This window comes from Neopsephotus bourkii, unplaced genomic scaffold (assembly GCF_033783945.1).
Source record: "Neopsephotus bourkii isolate Nb327-2 ecotype Australia unplaced genomic scaffold, CSIRO-AGI_Nbou_v1 NB_565, whole genome shotgun sequence".
In the NCBI taxonomy this organism is placed as follows: domain Eukaryota; kingdom Metazoa; phylum Chordata; class Aves; order Psittaciformes; family Psittacidae; genus Neopsephotus; species Neopsephotus bourkii.
This window is the reverse complement of record NW_026901066.1, coordinates 936,337-961,542: the sequence shown is the minus strand read 5'-3', so window position 1 is coordinate 961,542 and position 25,206 is coordinate 936,337. Positions and strand designations below refer to the sequence as shown.

General features: G+C 38.9%; 1 protein-coding gene and 1 long non-coding RNA gene across 3 annotated transcripts in view; both read right to left on the bottom strand.

Moving 5' to 3' along the window:
* VSNL1 (visinin like 1) overlaps nucleotides 1–25,206 on the bottom strand; it is an 82,966-nt gene that overhangs the window by 38,786 nt on the left and 18,974 nt on the right. The window contains exon 2 of one of the 2 annotated variants that reach the window (XM_061351184.1): nucleotides 5,789–5,955. In XM_061351184.1, coding sequence (XP_061207168.1) covers nucleotides 5,789–5,955 — 167 coding nt within the window. The remainder of the gene's footprint in view (nucleotides 1–5,788; nucleotides 5,956–25,206) is intronic. The other variant, XM_061351185.1, reaches the window with a different exon arrangement.
* LOC133211079 (uncharacterized) overlaps nucleotides 11,286–25,206 on the bottom strand; it is a 29,848-nt gene continuing 15,927 nt past the window's right edge. The window contains exons 2-3 of the long non-coding RNA XR_009725103.1: nucleotides 14,770–14,868; nucleotides 11,286–12,560 (exon numbers count right to left, since the gene is read on the bottom strand). This is a non-coding gene — a long non-coding RNA (uncharacterized LOC133211079). The remainder of the gene's footprint in view (nucleotides 12,561–14,769; nucleotides 14,869–25,206) is intronic.

The following is a 25,206-nucleotide window of genomic DNA, read 5'->3' as shown; positions in this document are numbered from 1 at the left end:
TCTCCCCTTCCTCAAATTATTCAAAATCAGATTCAAAGTTAACAATGCCTTAGGGGTTTCTTTGATTTTGGTTTTATATTTAAGAAACATTCTGACCCTTTGTTTTAAAATTCATGCAGCACAATCTCAGCGTCTGTTTGAAACATAAAATAAGCCTCTTATGTGGTTTTCTAGTAGACCTGCATTTTAGCAAAGCACCTGCCTATTCATGTTTATGAGGAGAAGGAGGAATAATGGCAAAAGCAGTTTTTCACAGAAAACATCCAGACAAGACAACAAAGCCTTTTTTTTTTTTCTTTTTTTTTTAACCAAGCCCTGCATTAAAAGCAATTGCAATCTCTTTTGTTTTTAAAGTTATCAGAACCCAATTTTAATACAGCTTTGGAGCACTAAATATCCTGAAAAGCACTCCCTTGTGATAATGATGGACCGCAAATACATTTGCTTTTCAGCATACTGCCTTTTGGATTCTACTCTATTAATTTTCCTTTCACAGGAACTTTCACTGCACTTCTGGTGAAAGGTTTTTTTATTCCTTAAGAGCATTTGTTGTTAATGATTTTACTGTAACTGTCTCAAATGTGCAGATTTGCATTAAGTGCTTAAGGAATGCATTGTCATTCTCATACATAGTTCTACAAACTCCCCCAAAAGCAGAACTTCCACTGTGCCAATAACGTTACTGTTAGTTTTTTCTAGCCTCTATCTGCCTATCTACATATATGCTGCTTCTTGTAGACACCTTGTAATGTCCCTGGATCAGAGCTATTTGTCGCTTTTTTTTTTTTTGTCTGATTGTCTCCAACCTAACTATAATAGCTTCATTATTCTGAATCAGTCTTAAAAATTCAGTAACATAGCAGCACTATTGACCTGTTTAAGGATTTTTAGAGGCATGTTTATAAATAGATGTATATGATGTTTTCTGTGCTGCGCTCAAATTTAGGTGGTGCATCCAACAAACATACTGTCATGTTGTCCAGAAAGACTGCTAGCACCCCAGATGTCACCTTCTGGAAGGCATCAACAGCATGGGCTAAAATCACTGTATGAGTAGATATGTCAATATTTCTGATAATCTGCATGATTTCAAAACATGCTGTAGTCCTTTAGCAATACAGGTTTGGTATAATATAACTATTAATTGGTATAATATTCCTAAAAAGCACTATTATAAGGAGAACTTCAGTGGCCAAACCACGCTCATAAAACCAGCACAGCTCTTCCAGTTAATAGAAATGATCCCAGGAAAATCAGTTTCTGCCAGTGCAACTGCATCTATATTAGAGGCATATGTAAACACAGCTGTGCTGTTCTGGAATCCCAGTTCTTCACAGCCACTGAAAGCCTGAAATCCAGTTCTAACCTAACATTCTGAGGAGCTCTGTGCCATCTTTAGAAAAATGCTAGTCTGCCTTGAAAATCTGGATAGAGAAAAAGAGGCTGCAAATATACACACTTAAATTTCAATGGATTTTTTAGATTCTTTTGTTCTATGCATATTAAAATGAAAGACTAAAAATCAATTCCCTTCAAGGCAGGAAATGTGAGATAGAAGCCAAAAATATGACAGACCATTTAATTGTAATTCATCAAATAGTGTTACTACTTTTTTCATTTAAACGTTATATATAAAATAACAAAACATACCTAAATAATAGATGTGCAATAAATTCACAAAGTCAATGACTTTATTTAATGCTAGCATTACATCTTGATCACTCCTAACCCTACCCTTCCAGTTAAAGGACCATTGGTGCTTGTTTTTGTCATTAATCCAGAGATATGCTTCTCATGCTCAGTGACCCAGTTCCAAGAAGTATCACAATATAGAACTCTATTTTCCCCTTAATAAACATGCATAATTCCTGTGAATATTAGCATTGATTATGCACACTTACACACTCTAGGGCATATTCATCCAAACTCAGTGAATTGAAAAGAACTGAAGGAAAATGTATTTGGCCCTCTAGGCTGCAAGAAACCCTAAAGAATGATAGGAACAGTCCAGAATGCTTTATTGGCATATTTTATTTTAATGACACTTCTGAATATTAACTCCTTCAGCTCTCTGTCCGCAATATGAATGATGTTATATGTAAGCTAAAAGAATTAAGGGCTTTGTAGGATAGAAATAAGGAAAATGAAGACAGCAAGCAAGGATTAAGCTTAATGGTTACGATATTCTCTTTGAAGATGGAAACTGTAGGTTCCAGCCTGTCCAATGATATTTCCTAAAGAAAAAGAGGTCAATTGGGATATTGCCAGCAGCGCAGGTGGGCATCTCTCATTACAGGTAGAGCAATGAGAGGGTGACCAGTGCAGACTCAGACTCCTTACAGGGACATAATAATGGATTCAGAGTTTTCTACAGCTTGATGAGTACTTAAACCACTGTGGTAACGGTAATGCACAAACGTTGTCTTTGTTACTTAAGAGAGAAAGTAAAAGGACTTGAGTCACTTGGGCTTGCTTTGACTTCTAATGCCCTAGATAGTTCTCTGCAGGAGAGGTTTGGAACATGCAACTCCCAGTATGAAAATACATGTTTATATACCCTGGAGAAATGTAGAATTTAATATAAATTCTTGTCCTGAGCATCACCTGATGGGTTTGCATTGGCATATTTGTTTACAACATGCTGGCTGGAGTTCCAGCTTCCCCACAATGGTATCCACAAATTTCTCCGCCTCCCATACTCTGTGTGGACTGTTGAGACAGCTAACTCAGTGTTTCAGCATTTAGGTCTCATTTTGGCTCTGGGTTTACAGTACATAAACAATTCTTCACTAAACTTTCAAAAACTGCTGAAGCATTCACCTCGTTCAGCACCATGGAGGGAAACATGAGCACTAACAGCTTGCCACAGATTCTGGATCCCAAGAATTGATTGCAGACAATGATAAATATGAAGCAGTATAACATATATTCCTGCCTATTGGCTGCTTATTTAAAAGAGGTGTTCTTGGCTAAATGTTTTTATAGACACTTGCCATAAAGGTGCTGCAAATAATTATTCTGTAGAGCCTGATTGTGTAACTGCCATTATTTTAAGCGCTGAATGATTTGAATAATGGAAACTTCAATAGCAAAGGCTTCCAAGCCAAGCTAGAGTGATTTCCCCTTCAGTCAATACAGCCTTCATCTACGTCAGTAAACAGCACAGCACAATTGATGCAAATACGTGGAGTGGAAGAGTTAGTGTTGAGGACTTGACATCCACATCATATGTTCTGGGTATTTTAGTTCAGACCAACTCCAGCTAATTAGCTGACATTAAATACAGTGATACATTAGGTGTGAATTTAATTAAAAAAAAAAAAGGCAGCTTCTGTGCCCTAAGATTGTGCACGCCACTCTGTAATTATAATGGAGGAGAAGTGGAGGTAACGAGGAAATTCACCTCACAATATTGCTCCTGATATAATCTAAAAATGTTTTTTCTCCTTAAGCCAAACATGTTTTCTACTGTGTGTGAGTAAAAGAAGAGCTTTCTTTGCATCTTAGTTAGATGACCAACACCCTTTTATGAATACACATGAAAGTACACTACACAAATCTCATGAACAAAGAAACAATGTCATCTTAATAAAATGTAAATCTGAATTGAAGGTAAGTTCTATATTTGTTTTCCAAATATCCTGATTTATGGAAATCTTCTTCAATAAAACCCAATTTAGACCAACAGATAAATGTCATCCCTCCCAACTCTAAGTTCACATAGAGGAATGACTAATGAATACATGCTTCATACATTTCCCTCCTGAATAGGCATTAAAGGAACTGAAATGCTGTAAAAGTAATTGTAATGATTTGGGTCTCCTGCTGGTGGCTTCTCCTTGAAAGATCAGATTTCTCATGTGGGGTTTTGTCTGCAGCCTGAAGCCAAGGCAGGCAGAACGTCCTCATAGGAGAGGTCACCACCAGAGCCAACTCTCAGGCTATCAGCTCCTCAAAGAGCCTAGGGCCATTATTTCACAAGCATTTCTATGACAGAATAAGAAGTAAAGCTTTGGATGTACTACAGCTAATTGTATTTGTCCTCTGCAAAATTAGTACTTTGCTCTGCATATAGACATTATATGAAGAATGACAATAAACTGGACTGAATATATGACAGTGCCATTACAGAGTAAACCTCAAAACCCATAGCTACCAAAGCAAGGGAGAAAATCTTATTTGATGTGTACATCTAAAAATGTGTGAGGCCATAAGACTAAAAGCTTGATATTGCAGATTAGTAACACTACAGAGCTGTCTCCAAATTTCAAGATCAAAATACTGCTGTGCTCTTCAGAGTATTTTTTGCACTACCATTTTTGTAAACAGGATATTGAATTTACACTCTATTTCTTTATGAGGAAAGTGTTTTGTGAAATACCTGGGAACACTTCAAACACCCCTTTGAAAGGAGAAAGTCCTAACATTTTCAAGCTGTAAGAAGATATGTTTCCCACAACAAACAAAATCATAAAAAAAAAAAATAAAATAAGTCATTTACTGTGATTTGCCAAAAAGAATATAATGATTTCTAAGTTAAACACTTGATCTATCTCATTAGGAACCCGTATTTTGTGAAGAGCATTTACTTTCCACAGAAACATATACAAGAAATGATTAGATGTCTGATCTTGCTGGATGTGCCCTGTTTGAAACGGAAGCTATACGTTGTCGGTCAATAAAAAACACAGTGCCTTCAGGCACTAAAAATTCTTTCATCTGAAAATAACACTCATTACAAAGTCAGCCATTTCTTAAAAAAAGAATCATGAGGCAGTATCTTGAACCATAAACATTAAGACAGAAGCTTATTTATGTAAGCTGGAGTCAGCAGGCTTTGTTAGACCATTCAATAGAAGGAAAATGGGGGTAGGTAATAATTTGCAGAGGGATCTGGTTCAAGGCTGAAGAAATTTAGGAAAGGACTGCAGCATGCATTTAAGGGAAAAGACAGTCCCATTTGTCTGCAGAAATTGTCAGTGGGTTTAATATTAACTGCTGCATTTGAAAGGCTGCTTAATTTTTATTCAGCCTCACATTGTATTTATGAACTGTTCTGATCCTGCTGTTCATCACTGCCATCCAATATTTTAACTAATTAAAACTACTTTGAAGTCTCTGACCTTTAAGCAGACAGTCGATTCTGAATTAAAATATAATTATATTTGTAACATAAATACACTCCTTATGCTACCCCCATGCTCTTGTGTGTGTAGGAAAAGACTACACTGAACTTGATAAAATAATGAAAAATAAGAAGAAAATAGACTGAGAAGCCTGGTTTTCCTTTCCTATATAACAAAGAGACAGCAGGGAAAAAATAAAAGCAATACTTAGAATTTACAGAAAGAAATCCTTTCTGCACAGTGCATAATGTATCTGCAGGACATACTGTCATGAAATCTCAACACTTTTTCTGAAACCAAAAGGGCAGCTTTTCATATGAGTAGGTAAAGCAATAACAGGATTATATTCCAGCAGTATTACACAGGTACAGTGCTGTTTATTGAACAGGACCATCTTTAAAGGTGAAAGAGGATCATAAACTACAGAATGCAGAGAATATGTTTCTTGTGAGTAAATCACAGCTTCTCTAAACTTTTGGTTCTGACCACTGGAGCTACATGAATTATTGGTGTGATGAGCACTTTCTATTTATCTCCTGGTCTTCATCATTGCTTCTTCTAGCAAAGGTACTCTTTAGTCTAAGTGACTAGCAGCTCTCGACCACATTACTTAGCAACCTTCTACAGCCAAATAATAGGAACTTTATTAATAAACAACTTACTTTTACGTAGAGCTGTTGAAACTCCTCAAGGTTCAGTCTACCACTTGGACAGTCCTTTAGAAATCCTTTGTACCACTGTTTTAGCTCATGTTCATTGAACTCCGTGCTCTTCACCAGATCTTCCATCACCTCAGGGGCCAGCTTGCTATTCTGTTTCCCCATTCTGCCTTAAGAAGAAAAAAAAATAATACAATTAGCCAAATTGCTGTGTACATTTTAAACTGGAATTAGTGACAAAGCTTGAACTCATCACTTATTTCATACTCACTGCTGCTTTTAGTCAAACACAACTTGACAATTCAATAGTGAACAGGAACCTAAGCTATGCTTGTATATTAGAGGCTAAAAACAATGTAAAAGATATCATTCTTCCTTCCCTTAGAAGTTTTAATGCCTAGACAGACTGCTCATTTGCCTTGAAATTATGTAATTTCTAGCTTTTCTTCACCCTAAGGCTGAAAAAGATTATTTAACTTTTTATTTGAATTTAGCAAAAGTTTTTCACAGATTTAGGCATGTCCACGATTTCCTATTACACTTTGTCTTGCAAATCTCTTCTGATATGACATCTATGTTAGCAGCTATTTCTCACAAGTGGACAGATAGGCTTGTAATGTCAGTACTAGGTGTTCCACTGGGAGGAAGGCAAGTGAGAGGCCACACACTTGATCTCAAAAAATGGTTAAACCAAACTGGAAAAATAAATGTAATTCTTATACATATGCACATATGTATATATGCAGACATGTATATGTATGTGTACGTCGATGTATGTGTATGCATATATTTACTGCATAATGATACACAATAAATGGTTTATATTTAAACATTGCTAACTCTGAAGATATCCACTACATTTGTTATTTACACTTTGTATTCACACTTATAAATAAATCACAAGGAAATACAAAATACGCATGTGTGTATAGATATGTACAGTAATTTCAGTACTGTTCATGTTGGCCCTTTGAGATATTTCCAGGTTGTCTGATCAAGTATGTCTTTTCAGAGGATTTCTGAGAAACCCTTTTCTTTAACTTTTTCTACTTTACTACAGTTTGTTTCACAACAGGAGATGTCTTTCAGTTGTTTTTTAACCAGATGACAGACAGTACTTAACTTGTCCTGTACAGAACTGCAAGACGATGAATAATTTCTTTCCTAAGGCTAGCTTATCATTTCCATTTTTATCTCCCAGTATAGTATGTCTCTAATGACAGCATCACACTGAATGCACTGATTTTTAGTCCATATCACCACCCATTTCTGATATTAATTTACTGCTTTTGTCACATTCCCCTATTTTGAAGGGGAAGCTTTTCTCTTCTCAAAAGGACATGCTTTGCTCTGCTCCAACAAATCAATGTATTTATGTAATTTCCTTATTTTTTCCTTTGCACTTGAGCAAGTGCAAAGTTAAACATTCTTTCTGGTCTGTGTGTGGCCAACACATCCTCTGATGCCATACCACCAGCAGCATCACATCTCCTGAAAAGTGTCATGGCCCCCCCTCTCTTTTGGCTATGGTCCTCTCCAGTCTGTCCTCACCCCCTCCCACACCCCCCAGCCCATCAAGACAACCAGGGCTGGCAGCAAGCCTCTTTGCCAAGACAGCACACAACTTGGCCACACAAGCACCCCCGACATCCAGAAGGAAGGTGTCTTTCATCAAAGCGTTCACTGGCACAAATCTGGGAGATTCGATCATTGGAAGTACAAAATGCCACAAACCATCGGGCTAGGAACTCCAGCCAGATATGTGTCCATGCCTTTGGGACACTGCTGTTAGACAAGTGCACTGTGCTGCGCGCAGAAGTAACTGGAGGTGGGAGTCAGCCACCATTACCTGAGGTGCTTCCAGCAAGCAGATCTTCCTTCACCAGGCTCTGCACATACTCCTTTTACCAATACTGCGGAATGCTGCAGTGCTTTCTTGTTCAAGGCCCTGTATCTTCTCTGAACCCGCTGCAAGGACTCACCCAGCTGCTAATTAATGGCAACACACTACTTGCTCTGAACTTTGAAGCTTTGCCAAGCTCCCATCCATGTTTTGGCAAACTTAGTACAAATATGGGGGAGTCCAACCTTTCAGGTAATTTCCATTGCCTAATTGTAAACACAGATGTCCAGAAATAAGCCACTTTGACTTGAGTTTGCAATTTATAGTATTTATAAAATTGCCCCAGTTTTATCCTTGGAATCCCCATCTTCTCATGTATGGCACTAGCCTAATTTGGCATAATCTGAATTTAAGTTTCATGGAGACTAAGGTATACTTAGTTATTTCTTTAGCTCTAACTCAGATGGCTTTTTAAGTAAACAATAGACTATTTCAATAGACTATTTTATTTGTTCTGATCTTTACGGGGTCTGTTTATTTTCCCTTTTTTCTTTTTTCTACTTTAAACTGTGTTGCCATTTGCAGTCATAAGGTGCTTTACTTAGAACCCAGAGGACCCTTAAAGATTCTCAGCAATTATAGTAACTACCTTAGGTAGATTCATAAGGCATCTTCTGGCTGTCTTAATTTAGCCAAGTGTGCTTTTACTTGACTCTTTTCACCTGGATTCTTATCCCCATTAATATCTAACTCAACAACACTTGCACATGAAAAGCAGCATCTTCAATGGGCAAAAATCCAGTGGTTTTGACTGACAAATTTTCTGTAATAGCAACTCTTCCTGTATTTATCATGTCAGCTTTACAGCCCTTGGACTTGGCACTACACAGATGTGGAAGGAGAAGGAACCTACAGTCTCAGCACCACCCTCCAAAGGTACCTATGCTGTTTTCAGTAGTGTGGACACAAAACATCATAGAAAATGGAGTGAGTCTGCACAAATGCAAGAATGCATGAATAAAGAACTGGGCAAACATATCCACGCATAACCTTTTCTATTATCAGATCTGGAGAAATAAGACACAAATTTTCTGCCTCTGTGATACAGGTCCGTACTTTTGGTCAGCTGCTTGTTCTGCCGTGGGTTGTCCAATAAAATACAGCTTCCAGCCAGCCCTGATGCACCTCACCATATAATAGCCTCCAGTAAATGAAAACCGCAGCTCACATCTTGATAAACACTTTGAGAAACTAATTTTTTTCCACAGAACCAAACCAGTATTTGAGGAAGGTATAATTTGGGACTGCTCGATTCCTTACTCGCTGCTCCAGCACAGTATGGTGCATAATCTGTCAGGATCTGTTTGAGACAAGGGACTGAACAAACTGACCAAGCTGGTCACAATGACTTCCTGTAATTAGAGGCACTCATTCTTTCGTCTCGCTTTAAAGTTCTTTTCTCATGGAATTGAATTACAATCTGCAAGAAAGCTCAAGAGTGTCATATAATTATCAAATATAAACTCACACATCTAGCATTGGGAAATCTGTCTTATTTGGGAATAAAAACACAAATACATAGATTATCTAGTTAATCGTATTCTAACATCTTCTAGAGTTTCATTGAATCTCTTATTATTATTGAAAAAGTACAATCACCCATTAGCAATGAGTATGCCACTGCCAACACATTTAATTTTCTAAAATTAAAAATATTTTTAATTAACTTATAATCATGGTTTCCCAAACATGTTTTTTCCTTGTGAAAAATCTATGAATATGCATTAGGAAAAGACAGGAGAGAACAGCTGCACAATCACTAATTCACTTAGTGATTCACTAATTCACTAAATCACAATCACTTTTCAAGAGGAGGAAAGGTCACTCTGCAAGCATTTCTTTGTTTAATAAATTTTATTTTTTTAAACTATAAATTTGCTTCCAACTTCCATTTTTCCTACCATACAATGTGACAATCCAAGCACTGTTATTGATCTGTTGTGTTTTCTGGTTGACAAAAATCATGAAAGGGAACACGCCCCACCAAATAGCAGCATACTTTGATTCCAAACCACCATGGGGAAGAGATCCATGATAAACAAGGAGCCATAGTACATGGGTTGCACTTGGAACCAGTAAAGGTGTCAATCTGTTCCAAATGAGCATACGCTGGCAGGAGAATGCTTACTAATACTAGAAAGGGGAACAGAATCCAAATTAGAGATTAAGAAACCCAGTAAAACTCTATTGATGTGCCACAAGTAGCAACAGCAATGAAGGTTTAGTTTTAAAACACATCCTTTTGGCTGAAATGCTGCAAAGGGGCTGTCAGCTACCCAAAGAAATAAGCTCTTCAGAAACGCTCAGTACAGTAGTACTTCAATACTTCATTAAGTAACACCTTAATTGCTGCTTTTACACACTCACAGGAAGATAAGATTTAAAAGATGGAGTTTCATTAAACAACCGACCCCCAGCCTGCAGCAGTCCAGGCTGTGCCAGCAGCAAGCATGGACAGTATGAGGCCATATTTGCTTGCTCTTTGCCCTGCTGGGCCTCAGGAGGTCCATGCCAGCCCTCCCGGGATGCAGGAAAGGGCTCCAGCAGCTACTGAAAGTCACTCTAAAATGACTCAGCAGCATGGCTAAGCAAGCAGATTTTATATGATTTACTGGGGACTCTGGAGGTAAGGGGCATTAAGTCACATGCAGAAGACAGTTCCTCCAGTTTTAAGACCACACCAAGTTTTAAAGCCAGTTTTCCCTGTTTGTTTGATACCCTTCCTGCAATGCCATCACGTGTCCCACACATGCTGTTTCAAAAGCTCTTCACTCTCCACACAATCTTCATCCAAACTTCCTGGCCAATGGGAAGGTTTTTTACCTGGAATATTTGAAAGCAGTTCCTGCACAGGTTTATTAGGTCTGCCTCTCCCACTTGGGTTGCCAGTACTAAACTGGCAGTGTGAGTACAGTTCTACAAATCAGAATTTAAGACATAACAAGGAGGGACACAGGGAGAAGTTAAATTTCAATAGCAAAACATGACACAGAAGCTTGTTTGCTGTTTAACGATTTCAAAACACCCCCAAAATGCTGCTAATGCAGCTCCATTCCCAGCTCTTTCCTTCTTCCCTTCCCTCTGTTCTACTTTGCCCTCCTCAGCAAGTGTTCAGTGTTCAAAGGGACCAAGTGCAAATATAACTCCAGCTGTTCCTAAGGAAGTAAACTGAGTGCTGCTGAAGATCACATTATTTGTGCTGAAAAAGGAAGCATATTCCTTTGAGAAGACAGCACCAACAACGACCAACCATACACCTAAAATCCAGTTTTGTCATTTTGCTTGCTTTCCTTAAACTCAATGACATAAAACCATTTTATTTTCAAGTTGCATTAGAAAATGTGCTGCCAGGTTGTGATCCTTCCCCTCTGCTCAGCACTGCTGAAACACATCTGGAGTTCACCACAGAGGTGATGAAGGGACTGAAGCATCTATCACACAAGGAAAGACTGAGAGACTGAGGCTGTTCAGCCTGGAAAGACTCGAGAGGTCTTACCAATGTGTGTCTAAATACCAGACAGGGTAGACAAAGACCGCAGAGCCAGTGGTATATGGAGACAAGAGGCATGAACTTAAATTCAGGAAACTGTATCTGATTGTGAGTAAACACTTTTTTATCATGCAGGTGATGAAACACTGGAACAGGTTATCCAGAAATGTTGTGTACTTGCCATCCTTGAAGATACTCAATGTCCAACTGGACACAGCTCTCAGCAACCATCTCCAGCTGCCCCTGCTTGATCAAGGGGTTAAACTAGAGCATCTCTGGAGGCTCCCTCCAACCTCAGTGACTCCATGAAACATGCAGGGGAAGAAAATGTGGCAGTCATACCACCTAATGTTTGCACCTGCAGTAGCTGCCTAGTTTCATTAAATTCACTCCATGGGTATCAGAGAAAAAGGGCTTATCCCAAGGGCCACTTGAAAAAGATACGCTGGTGACTGCAGTCACCTCCCTCTCATCACTGACTCCAAGAGTGCAGGGACATTCACCCTATGTTCCCACACACAGGCACCTAACTGTATAGGGCTACCATTACAGATAGGTAAGAGACTATTTATCTCAGTATATTTTGGTTGCTTTGACACCTGCCCATGTTCACGCTCGTTTTCGCAGCAATCCTGCATGAGCTGCAGGGGGTAGCCAACCAACATTTTTGCAGCCTCATGAGGTCTCTGCATTAAATGAGTTTGCTTGTATGGTGCATGTTTTTCTTGCTCTTCCTTGGCTCTGGGAAATGGGAACGAGTCATGTGGACTATGCCAGAAGCAATTGACAACACTCACTCTGCCAGCTCAGCTGTGCTGGCAGGCACTCATTAGGTTGGAAGGAAAGCTGTGGTTCATCTCCACCCCTCTGCCCACTCCCAGCCTACAAGCTCCCACAAGAACGTGCTGAGGCCTGGGGACAACATGTGAAATCCAGGCGCTGAGCAGCCACGTGGTGGGTGTCTTTCCAATCTTTGACACAACACAAATCTATAAACAGTACATTAAACACTGTATAGACTGTGACATAGATACATATATAGGGGTAACAAACCCCCAAACAATTAAATGCTGGGAAAGCAGACAACTATGTCTATAATCTATAAAACCAGAATAATTTTCATGCTATTTTTGAGCAGGCTCTTTTATCAAATTTCCAGCTATGTGCTGATAACTGTAACTCCTGACAGCTCCCAGTATTGTTCCTTTCTCCTCAGGCTACTTCTGACACTGCTTTTCTCTACTAATGTGAGCATGAAGGATAACTAGAAGCAGGCTATTAACCCACACAGATGCCTCATTCCTTCAAATACACTTACTGTTTCATAGAAGGGCTGGAGCACTTCTGATACGAAGACAGGGTGAGAGTTGGGGTTTTTCAGCCTGGAGAAGAGAAAGCTCCAGGGAGATCCTGTTGAGGCCTTTCAATACTTAAAGTGAGCTTTTAAGGAAGGCTGAGAAAGACTTTTAGTAAAGAGCACTTAAAAAAAAGATGGAAAGAGAGTTTTCACCATGGGCTACACTGATAGGACAAGGGGCAATGTTTTTAAACTAAAAAAAAAGTAGGTTTATATTGAATACACGGAGCACATTTTTTACAGTAAGGGTGGTGAGACACTGACACAGGTTGCCCAGAGAGATGCTCCATCCCTGGAAGTGTTCAAGGCCAGATTGGATGGGGCTCTGAGTAACCTGATCTAGTGAAAGACATACCTGACCACGGCAGGGAGACAGGATGAGATGATTTTTAAAAGTCCCTTCCAACCCAAACCATTCTGTGATTCTAAGATAAGAATTTTTGTGTGTATGTTTGGGTAACACCATACTGAAGTTAGAAGCAGTCATAATTTATTGCTGACATCATAAACCTCAAATTAAGGGTGAAACAAACAGGCTAGGTTCTGATTTATATTACACCACAGAAAAAACCTGGAAGAAATCCAGTGATTTCAGATACTTTACCGGCTTTACCAAAGATCAGATTCAGGCCTGCAATCTCTCTGTGTAAAAGAAATGGGGAAAAATAGAGAGTAATAACATTAAGGAATGCAATTATCCAACTGAATTGAATAATAAATGGAGAAAAGAGGTTTAAGCAAAAGAAGAAAGATATATTTTTAAATTTTATTTGCAATGAGATGGATATTCAATTAGATTCAAGCAATAAAAAAACATTTGAAAGGGTAAAAGCTGTGTAGGAGGATGATCTACATAACAACGACTGGTATGTAGGGTTTTTTTTTTTCTCTAGGTGACTAAGAAGCAAAAATTGGACTTATTTCATTAAAAGTGAGGATTTGTTTTCTGTTGAGTCTGGAATGAAAACGGAGTTCTCCACAGTTTCAACATGAAAATCAATGCCAGATTTTTTCAACATGAAAAAACATGCCAGACTCATGAGTATCTTCACTGCTGATGCACCCCTGTGGGTCATAGTAGTAGGGCTCTATTCAAAGCCCAGTACTGAAGATGACAGCTTGGGTAAAAGCTGATTTGCAGAAATGTGGCCGGAAGTACATCACGGGGTCTTATTTCTGCCCACTCTGCTCATTTGCTTACAACATGTCATAGCTGGTTTTCCTTCTTTGAAAGTAGACAGAGAGGAGGTACGCAGCATAAAGCAGAGACTTATCTGGGTTGTCCAACAAGACCCAACTGCTCGGAAGAGCTTTGAGGCTCTGTCACTTAGCTTTAGACTTTGAGAGACAGGGAAAATTCCCTCTTTTGCTTGCTCTTTCTCTCAGTCTGTTTTTAGACTACAAGGAGAGTATCCATATTGCGACAGACAGCTTAGGCTCTGAATGATCAGAGTCCTTAAGGAAATTTTTGCTTTCTCCTTCACTCTGTTACTTGGTTTTGTTGCATGCCACAACTCAAAGTTGTTTGGCTTTGGTTTAGGTTGTTTTGATTTTTTTATGTCCACTTCTCTAATATTTTGACAGAATTTGGTGACTTACATGCTCTGGAGAATTTAGTGACTAATTTCTGAAGAGAACAATATGCTTGTTAATGCTAAGTGTCAGACAAACATGAAAGTACCTCTGGTGCCATAGTTTCATTTTACTATTGGCCAAGCTTCTATCAGCTGTGGCGATCAGTAGGTAACAAGGAGGTGTGGGATGAGGAAGAAGCCTTATTTTTCAGCAGTGAAATGAGTATTTTCTTCACCAGTCTATTTTCTTCAATGCTGTCCTCATAAAGATTTTAAAATGCATGCAGAATATTTACTGTACCTTTTTGTAATAATTCATATGCTGAATACCATTCCAATCACCCGATTATCCAGAATGCTCCAGCACCAGAGCCTTGATTCCAGGGACTACTTTGCTGTATAACTTCACCCAGTAAAACAGGTTTCGTTTTTTTTTCTAAGATTATATTCTAGAATATGGTTTCCAATAGGCTTTCCCTCATGAGATGCTCTGATGTGTTAACAGAGAAATCCAAAACCTCCTGGACATCACTCCAGTGATGTTCACTCTAGTTCAGGGTGGCCAGTGCAACAAGTTACACAGCAGCACTAACAGTCACTTTCCAAGCCTTGCATATCAAAAGAGTGGCTTATTCAATTCTAGGTATTTCAGTATTTCACCTCTTCTGGGGCAGCTGCTGCAAACACCTTTTTTGAGAGGGAAGATTGACAAGGCATGCCTGAACATTACAGTTTCCCTGAATGGGTTCCAATCTTCTTCTGGAACAATACGATAACGTTTATGTAGACTGTAAACATCCAGCTAGGGTTTTTAATGCCATACAATATTATTTCCTCTGCCTGCGATATATATTTTTTTTGTACATAACCAGTTGTAGAGACTAAAGTTAATTAAAATGTTGTTTTTCTTTGAGATGGTCATGCTTGGAGATAAGAGTTTTTAGACTTTAGCCATTGCCTTGACCACATTTACATATACGCACTTTTTTTTTTTTTTTTAGTTTTTCTTTGATTTTAAATATTCATTTATTCTGTTGTAATTGCCTATAAAAAGTAATACATACTTTCTCTCTACTTATATTACAGGAGGTCTTATTTGCTATCAGTTTGTTCTATTGTTAGTCTGAAATGTCACAGTACTCTTATGTTTGATATGTGAAAAGCCAAATTTGCTGTGTTTACCAAGAGGTCCTTTTATTGCTCACCTTCCAGCCTTATTCTGAGTTTGAATCCATCACATCCCCTTTTTATGACCATAAGTCACCGGGGCTATACTTAATGGTACAAAATTCACTCTTCATTTTTATCTATATTCCTCATCACAGCACTTAACACTGCCCTACTTTTCTGAAAAGGTGGATTAACCACATCAAACATTAGCTGTTTCAAAAGTCGTTTGTCTTTGGTCCTTCTGCAGCCAATGGAGATGGCAGAAGTGATTTCAGAGTGATTCACCCTGTGCAGAGAGAGATGCCTGGAAGAGGCAGGATGAATACATGCATACTTATTTTAAGACAGGATGAATCACCTTCTACAAATGTCTCTTTCTTTCTGCTGCTTGTAAAGGCAGCATTGTACTTGCTTAGATCTGACTGGACTTCTAAATGCTTAAAGTGAAGCAAGAAAAATCCTACCTTGCTAATTTACAGTGGATAACCTAGAATCAAAATGCCATTCCTGATCTCACTAGGAAACACAGATTTGCCAAGGTTGATTGTTAATCCCATGTACTGCAATCTTTATTCAGATGTCATTAATGCCATTCCAAATACAAATGCTGGTGTACCAAACAGAGTCTTTCCTAAATTTCCTTCCATCAAACCAGTGAAAAAAATAACTTTTTTCCACCCTCTACCAGGCTCCCCCCAAACCAAAACAGTTTTAAGTAGCTAAACTGCAGAGATTGGGTTGCTGAAGATTGCTCCATTAAGCTATTGTCATCCCATGTTTTTTTCCTCAGTACAGTCCCTAGCCAAGTAAAGTCCTGGCCTCAAAGAATACGAATAATATATTTTTATTATTATTAAATGCAGTATTATTTTGTAAGAAATTTCATTCTGACCATCTAAATGCTATATGAAAGCTTGGTCTTCCCCACCCAATTTCTAAAATCCAGCTCTCCACCAGTCTCTTTAGCAGCTATATGCAGCAGCACAAGACACTGTGTCATTGTTCTGGATTCACAAGAAGTGGGAATGGTGAGCACTGTATGGCCCTCCCCCAGTGTCAGCTGGGATTAACAGCAGCAAGATCAGTGCCTAGATCGTCTTCTCTCTATTCCCAGCTCACAAAGCAGTGATAGGGTCTCTTTTTATCTTGTTGATGCTCCTGTGTGGTGTAATTACAACTATGACTGACAAAGGATGGAGTAAAACTCTGAGTGCCGGTACCAGCTTATAGTCTGTAAATAGTGTTGCAGTAACAGAAATATATATATAAGATAACACACGCAGATACATTTTAAAAATTTTGTTTCCATTCAATTTCTTCATTAAAAAGGAACACTTAAGCCTATGGAGTTAGCTTGCTTTTGCACATGTATCTATGATGGCTGTGAATCAGCTGATTTCAACTGATGATTTTGACCTGTGTGCTAAACAACTACAACTAAAAACCACATGACTAGACTGTGACAGTTATTAACAGAAGTGGTTAGCAGGAAAGCAGATCACAGCTTTTTATTTTACTAAAACCCTTTCAAAATCAAAACAAAGCTTTTACATCATTGTGGCTAGTGATCCATTGGTGCAACGCTCACCCCAAATTCATTATAAACACATCGTCAGAACTATCCCTTGTGACTGCTTCAGATGGAGCATGATTAAATGCAGAGGAAATGCATTACTGAGAAGATGAATCATGATTCTGCAAAACAAAATCAATGGCTTTACACTTTTGAGTTGGACACTGAGGGACAGTAAAAGATGTTACTTATACAAAGAAGCGAGCAAATTAATCGCATAAACAGCTTAAACAGGAAAAACAAACTGTCAGTAACACTGACTATCAAAGAAACACAGAAAAAAAACTTGAAAATGTTTTCTTAAGGTAGAATTTTCAAGTAAAAATTCCTCCATCATACTACTATGAAATGCAAAGTTTTATTTCCATCCCTTTTGATTTTTATGGTTTGGAATAAATGTAGTAATTCTAATTACAGTGGTCTGATGGCTCACTTGAAATAACATTTCAGTTCCTTCAATCTAGTTTAAGCAGGAAGGCCGGTAACCATCTCACAGCAGTAAGTGCATGAAATGCCCTAGTGAGTGCTGTCGGTATGCCTTAAGCCATTCAGGTCAACTCATCTGCCCAGACATAGGGTGTCCCAGCTGGTCCCTGCATTAGTATCTGCTAACTCCATATGGATGTCCCAGACACCTTAAGGACTTTCAGAATGCACTTAACACCTCTGCTGAAGCAGCTGAATCAGCTGAATGAGATCTTGCCCGCCTACCTTAGACAGCTAACTTGAGCCTAGCAAACCAGCTAAGTGCCAAAGCACCCGGCTTTGGCAACAGGGAAAAGCCATCACAGAGAAACCCTGCTCACCTAAATTACCGCATCAAGCTTACACCAACAGGCTGGCCCTGGAGTCCATAAAAAATGCCTGCCTTATTCCACACTTAAGCTAGGAAGACAGCTTTGTTATGCACCTGAAGATTAAGTGGGAAATAAGATGTTTCCAACCTAGATTAACAGGCTGTCCATATACAGAATCACAGAACCACAGAATCATTTAGGTTGGAAAACACTTTTAAGATCATTGAGTCCACCTGTTAATCTAATACTGCCAAGTCCACCACTATAACATCCCCTTCACTATTTTATAGAATAATGCACAGGAGGACCAAGTCGTAGCTCACCTCCAAGTCATTTTTTGGCCTTGACTAGTACCCTTGATGAACAATGGAGCAAAAATACCAAGGCTGAGAAAGTGTGAAACCCACCAGGACTGACCTTATAAGTGTTCATTGTGCTTCCTTCCTCCTTTAGGAGTTTTACTTCTCCAGAGCTGCCAATCCAACTGCTGTCATAAAGCATGCAATTAATTAAAAATGTAAAAATGGCTTTTATGCAGATTGAGAACATGATTTCTTCAGTACACAGTATCTGTTACACACGAAAACCCAGCATCAAAAAGCCATAACACACATAACCATTAGCTAGTATTTCCTCATTAATTAGCACATGCTAGTAATATTGCTATTTGAAATCAGATACACAGATAATATAGCTGAGTCTCAAAAACCCTTCTTCCTGGAAAATACAAGTGTTCTTACAGATGACAGAGCTCCCAGCAAGGTTATATATTGAGGGAAAAGAAGAATGCACTCTGACATTAATATTGATAGAAACTGCAAAATGAACAAAAAGGACAAAGCAAAGGAAAAGCTGTCTGTCTCTGAGGAGACTCTATGTCCCCAGTACAGGAACTTCATTATTATTTCATGACCTTAATGGCAAGCCTCTAAGCCTCATGTACGTCTTTCCTAACAAAAAATTAATTACAAACACAAACCAGAAAATCTTGGATATGCAATAACTGAAATCTGTAAAGTATTTCTCCTAGGTTTGACTTCGTTTATACAAACAATAGTCTGGAGAGACAGCTAAGTAAAACATACAACTTTTCATAAGTCCCAAACATGAATCACAGCAAATGGTCTTTCTGTTAAGAGATAAGCCAGAGGGAGGCAGGGAAAGAGAGAAAATCAAAGACAGAAAGCCTCTCATGCTAAAGGACTACACAATTTTATCATTTTATACATTAAAAATAATTGGAACAATTCCTTCCAACTATTTTTCAGTAGAACTCTACTGGAATAAATTTTTATAACAACTGGCTGATCAGCTGCATCCATGTGTATGTGCACATGCTTTGCTTTTTTTTTTGAGAACTAATAAAAGATAGACAAAAAGTAGAAGAGAGAGTCTAAATCTCTGGAACAAGCTGTAGCAATACATCCAAAAAAGAAAAAAAACAACAATGGTGATGCAGATAAAAATATGAAATATAAAAATATGAAAAATACTGTCTGAATTCATTGAGTTTATCATCCACCAGGATAAAGCAACTGATAGAGGTTGCTAAGCACAAATAAGCTGACTCAGAAATCTTTTCCAAGGTCTCAAAATTGCAATCTAAAATACCAGCCTGCAGTTCCATTAAACTGTCTAGGAAAATAAAGTTTTGCTCTGACTCACTGCCCACCTCTGGTACATAAAGACCCTGTGGAAAACTGCTTCAGAAAACCTAGCAAGAAAAAAGACATTATTATAGACTATGAATCCTGGAAAGCATGACGTGTAACTCTCATTCTCAAAGGGCAGGATATCTTTTCCTAATTTAGGGCTGTCTGTCGCTGAATTGCCCATGGGAATAGTTCAGACCTACGGAACCACAACTAAAAAGGTGCCGGACAGAAAAGTAACCATGAACAGACATTTCCATTTTAAAGCAGAGTTGCTGAGACAGCCTTGTGGATTCTGACAAGGCCAATCGGGGATTATCACTGTGATCAAAGGAGGAATTGTTGGAGGTAACAGGTAAGGAGAAACAGCTTGGGCAGCATTCAAATGACTGTGACTTCCACAGTAACTGCTGCTCCCAGGTAACAGGAGACAGCAGTGTGTGAAATACTTGTATTCCCAATCATGATATCAAGCAGCTGCAGTTGCATTGACAGCTACCCTGGACTATTTAAGTCTGTAGGATCTGGAAAGCTAGAAATACCAAACACTACCTTCCTTGGCATTACCTCATGATTACTTCACTCATCGCTGGAGAATGCGCAGGTGAAAAGATAAATGATAACAAATTGCTGTTGCTTCCTCTAATGATTCCAGAGGCTGTGAGTGACTGAGGATGGTATGTCTTACAATATTTTGTATTTCTGTAATAAGTTACACAAATTAAACTGCTAAGAATGAACAAAAGTATCTTAGATGGCAAGCAGAAGAATAACCTTTCTTTATACTCAAAGCCATCTTCACCATTTAATTGCATCCACAGCTTTCTTAATTGCAAAAACACCCCACAACTTGAGTTTATGAATGTAACATGTACAGTGTGATTGAAATCACCTGGCTTCAGCACTTTCAAATACACTAACACAGTCATTTCAGTCAACAGAGAGAGTCATAGCCAGATAGCGATTCAGCAAGTTGATCTAAGACATTTCTCCTAGGGTGGAATGAATCATACGTTGGAGGTGCTGTTCTCTCTCCATAGACTCTCCAGATTATAATGTCTAATAACCATTGATTAAATTAGCTTTCCTGGATTTGCCTGGTCCCTTTTTGACCACACTTATATCTTGGTCTCCACAACATCCTGTGGAAATCAGTTTCAGAATTTAATTCAACGTTGAACAATAATCTCATTGGTGACCCTATTTCTTGTACTGTGAGAAACAGTGACTATTTCTTGTTCACCTGCTCCTCATCAGTTGTGAAACACCCAGACTGCCTAGTCTATGCTCCATGCTCCTAATCAGCTTTATCCCCTTTTTCTAGACTTTTATCAATTTCACTACTCATTATCATGCAGGTGACTATAACTACAGACAGGATGCTCCACATGCTTATACAGTATTTTTCCTACTTTTGTCCTAGTAATTCCTAACCATTTTAACTACTACTTGTCATGAACTGCTAATTTCAGAGATCTATCCTCATTAATGCTCAGATCCATTCTTATTTTCTACTAGGTAATCTATAGTTGTCAACATACTTTGTCCCACACGCATAACCTTATTCTTATTGTCAACACATTCACTTGCTGTTTTATCTTCCCAATATTCAGTACTACATAATCATGCTGCAGGACTTTAGAGCCAGATTTAAATCGGACTGTTATGGGTAATGTCAAATCACATGCAAACTTTCTCACTTTCCTAGTCAATTCCGCAAGTCATTTATGAATATATTTTATTTCTTCCCCCACCCTACATGAATTCTAAAACCGTGTGGTAACTGTTTTTATGCTATGTATATATGAATGTATGAATACTACAAATTACTTAGAAAATTCAAAACTGGATGGAAGATGACTTAAATATGCTGCTATCATTAAAGGTTAAAAACTTGATAAAATTTCATAATTAATGTATTTTAACAACCTGGGAAGAGGTGTTGTGATCACTTAGGATGGAAACAGTAGAATTTCACACACAAATTCCTGGTTTATCTCCAATCTTTGTCATTAAGCAAGAGTACAGTTTTTAGATAGGCACCTGTTCTTGATTTAAAGCTGTAAACCAACAGATAATCTACCACGTCTATAGTTCGATCAGGCCCTGGTTGTGCTAAATGCTGCACTGATAGAGCAGTTCACTCTCTCTGGTGTGACAATAGAGGGGAAAAGTTAAAGGAAAAGAAGGCTACAGTTTAGCAATAAGCTAAACAGTGGAATAAAATAAAATAATAACAAAAGGCACCCTTTCCCAAACAGCAGCAAGAAACAGTAATCTTAAAACCTATTGTGGCACTTGCCAGGAGCTTTGAACAGCTAGTAGCTCAAATCAGAGGATGCAATATAAAAACTGTTGACTGCCACAAGGCAAAGAATTGTTTGAGCTGGTTATGGCTGCAGCAGTTCCCCCCCCCCCCCCCTTCATTTTTTCCCCCTAAATTACTCCAAAAAGACTTGGCACAAAGAGAACCTGTTTCAGAATCCCCTCTGGAACTGAGCAAGACTCCAAACGATGGACTTTTGGCAGTGGTATTTTTCAGTCTCCAAGACAAAACAGAATACAGAACAAATGATATTCAGGAAATCTGCCTGCTTGTTCATGGTGGAAAAAAAATATTATCTTTCCTGACCAGAGCAGCCCCATTACTGAAGCCAAGTAAAAGGGGAAGGGAGTGAATGTATGTCAGGAAATAAATTCAGGGAAAAGGAGCAGAAATCTCTTTTCTTGCTTATAAAACACTGTACTATATTCTGTGGGAAAATGTGTGCATCTCGGAACAAGAAAATGTAGACTTCAAGGCACATGGTATAAGGAGCCAGATTTACAAAGACATGTAAGCACTTCTACGGCTCTGGACTACTGGTTAATGTAGGTGTTGCTACCAAATTGCCTTGCTTTGTTTCTTTCCAAGTCAAGGTGACGTTCAGTATCAACTGTCTCTCCAGCAGCTTGAGTTCTCTTACAAAATCTCAGCAAGTACTTACATAACTATGCAAATATCATCTAAAGTATTAGCTGTGCTTTCCCTCCTCAAAATGCAACTCTGTCACCTCTACTTTCTAAGAACAGGACACTAGCATACAAAGCAGGTCAGGCACTGAACTTCATTATGCTAGCCTGTGCATACATACCTTGTTTTACCTGGTACCACTTCTTAGCATTTTGAAGGTCCCCATTCCCCACACACTGCCACTGTGAAACATTCAAGTTGGCATCTGATTCTTCATAAAAATAGCCAGGCACATGAATAATGACACATCATATTATCATTAGTCCTGGGGAGCTGTGAGTGCCAAGCAGTGAGCGCACATTAAGAGTGCAGTAAGGAACGTGCCTGAATAGTCCAATGAAATTACTGACTACAAGGTTGCTGAGAAACACTGACATCTAATATAGATGTACCCACACAATAAATATAGGCTAAGCTGGGTTTATTATGCAGACGTGCTTACCGGTGTCTACGCAGTATTACCATGGCTCTGCTAGCATACAGACAGTTAGGTAACAGTACTTTGATTGTGAACCTCACCCCCAAGTTGTCCCTCTTCTTCCTTGTCCAGTCTTTTCCCTGTACTTCTGGCTTCTGGCAACACGCTTGTCAAACCAGTCCCAGTAAACCTGTACCAGCTCATTCTGATGCTTACTCCCACTTTCCTTCCCTCCTTTCTTCCTACCTGGCTATCATTCCCTATCCAATTCCAATTCTCATCACCTCGGTGTTTTATCTGCACATTTCCTGTTTTGGCTTTTCATCAGCAAAAGCAGTGAGAGCAGTGATGTTCACAGCATGCAAGGTGTACACATAAGGCAAAAAAAGAGAGCTTTTCTTGTATAAGATACAGAGAATTCATCTTACTGACATTTAAACAATCTTGGCACCTTCGGGCACAATACAACCACTCCCAAAGAGCAGAGAGGGATGGATGCGCAGGCTGCCAGCAGAGCTGCCAGCATCTCTCAGAGAGGCAGCCCTGAACAGCAGGGAGAGGGGGCAGGCCTCAGCATGTTTAAATGATGTACACTTTATAAAATGTTTGAGAGCATTTTATGTTAAAAAACAGGTTGTAAAGCTAAGTAAATTATGCAGCTTACGTTACATAAAGCTCAAACAACCTAAGGCAGCCACTTGAGAAACGCCATGATTTACAGGCATGAGATGCAGCTGCAGGGAGGAAGGCAACAGGGATACAAGTGTCTCCCTCACATGTGCAAATGCACGGGGTTTGTTTGTCTATGTGTACTCCTCCAACTATCCAAAATCACCACAGGCTGGTTGGAGGAGGAAACACGTACAGTCAGGAGTCGTCTGTGGGCAGGAAGAGCAGGAGAGACAGCTATGTTCAAGAGCAGTAATGGCAAGTGAGACATGCAATACAGCATTTTCAGATCCCAAAGGGTTTTGGTGAATCTAATCACCTAAAAAGTGGGATAGGAGGAAGAAATGGGGGGCGAGCTGATATCCTCATGTAGAAAAAAAGAATTCAAACTACCAGGCAGACAAGTTGTTACTTACATTTTCTGCATGTTATTCTATATCCCTTCTCCCCTCCTTACTCCTAACAAAGTAGTGTTGAGCAAACCTATTTGCTTGACATGTGTAAGCAGGGAAGCAGAGATCACTGTCAACTCATCTAGGTGTCTAGGTGGAGACCTGAACTGGTTTTGTTTGTTTGTTTTTCCCAGAACAAATACAGAAATGAACCTAACTCTTGCTGCTGCCAGTCTGCCCTGATAAAAGGATAAAATGGAAATGGAGAAGGCATTGGGGTCAGAGATGTCACTTGCATTTCTACTTTCTCTTTTAAAAACTACCTATATTTCTCAAAGAAACTGTTCAGAACATCTAGAAAAAACTTGTAAGGCTAAGAGGAATGGTCAGTCTGCTCCCGTTTGGCTCGTCATGTAGATCCGTTGCTAAAAAAAAAATAAAAAAATCTTATATCTGACAGGCCTGGGAAAGCCCCGGGAAAGCCCTGAGGAACTGCAATCCTCAAACCACCAAACAGTTACTGTCTTGAAGTTACTTGCCATACAGCTGGTGCCTGCCACTAAATAAAGCCACTCAATGGCCTGCTCATGCTTTGCTAATGTAGTATTTCCACTGTATTCCATTATCAGTCCTCCAAACTTTCTTAGAAACATCATTTGTCTGTTACTTGAAAGGAGCTAGGTTGATTTACGACCCTGAGAACCTGGCCAGAATCCAGAATGACATCAAACTGCCAGTCTGTAGCTTAATCAGTTTCCTCAAGAGACAGAATGAAAATGTTTTGGCTTTTGTTTTTATTATTATTGATGAAAATAAATAACAAAAAATCAGTTGCAATTTTTAAAACTTTCATATGACTAGGGACCACAGAAGAATGAGCAATTATACTGTTAATGCCAAATGATCTGAAACTATTGCAAAGAAAACTGAGAGAAGACTTTTCTTCTTCACCACAGCATCCTCAAATCATGCACAGAATAGTAACAGGGAAGTTATTACGTAGTCAGTAGCAGAGAACTTGATTAATCCAGGTTATTTTTACCTGGGTGGTAGCCATTAGAAGCTGGATATCTAATCTAAATAAGTCATCGAGGCTCCAATGTGCAATGGAGAGAAACAGGAACCCAATTCAACAAGAGGCAATTCATCCCATGCTAAAAATATGCATACAAGATAAGTAGGATTAATTGCTCTCTGGAGATGCCTGCTTTTGTTTGCCTAACAAGAAAGCCTACACAATTAGTTTAGACTAAACATTTAACTTCTAGACAACTAGAATGGCATGAATAAGAAATACCACCCCTTGAGCTCAGGCTGAGCTGACTCTCCTGGTCTGGGGACAACTGCAGAGCCTACAGCTAAACTGTGTTTCAACCCTCATCACCCGAACATAAGTACTACATGGCTGGTGAA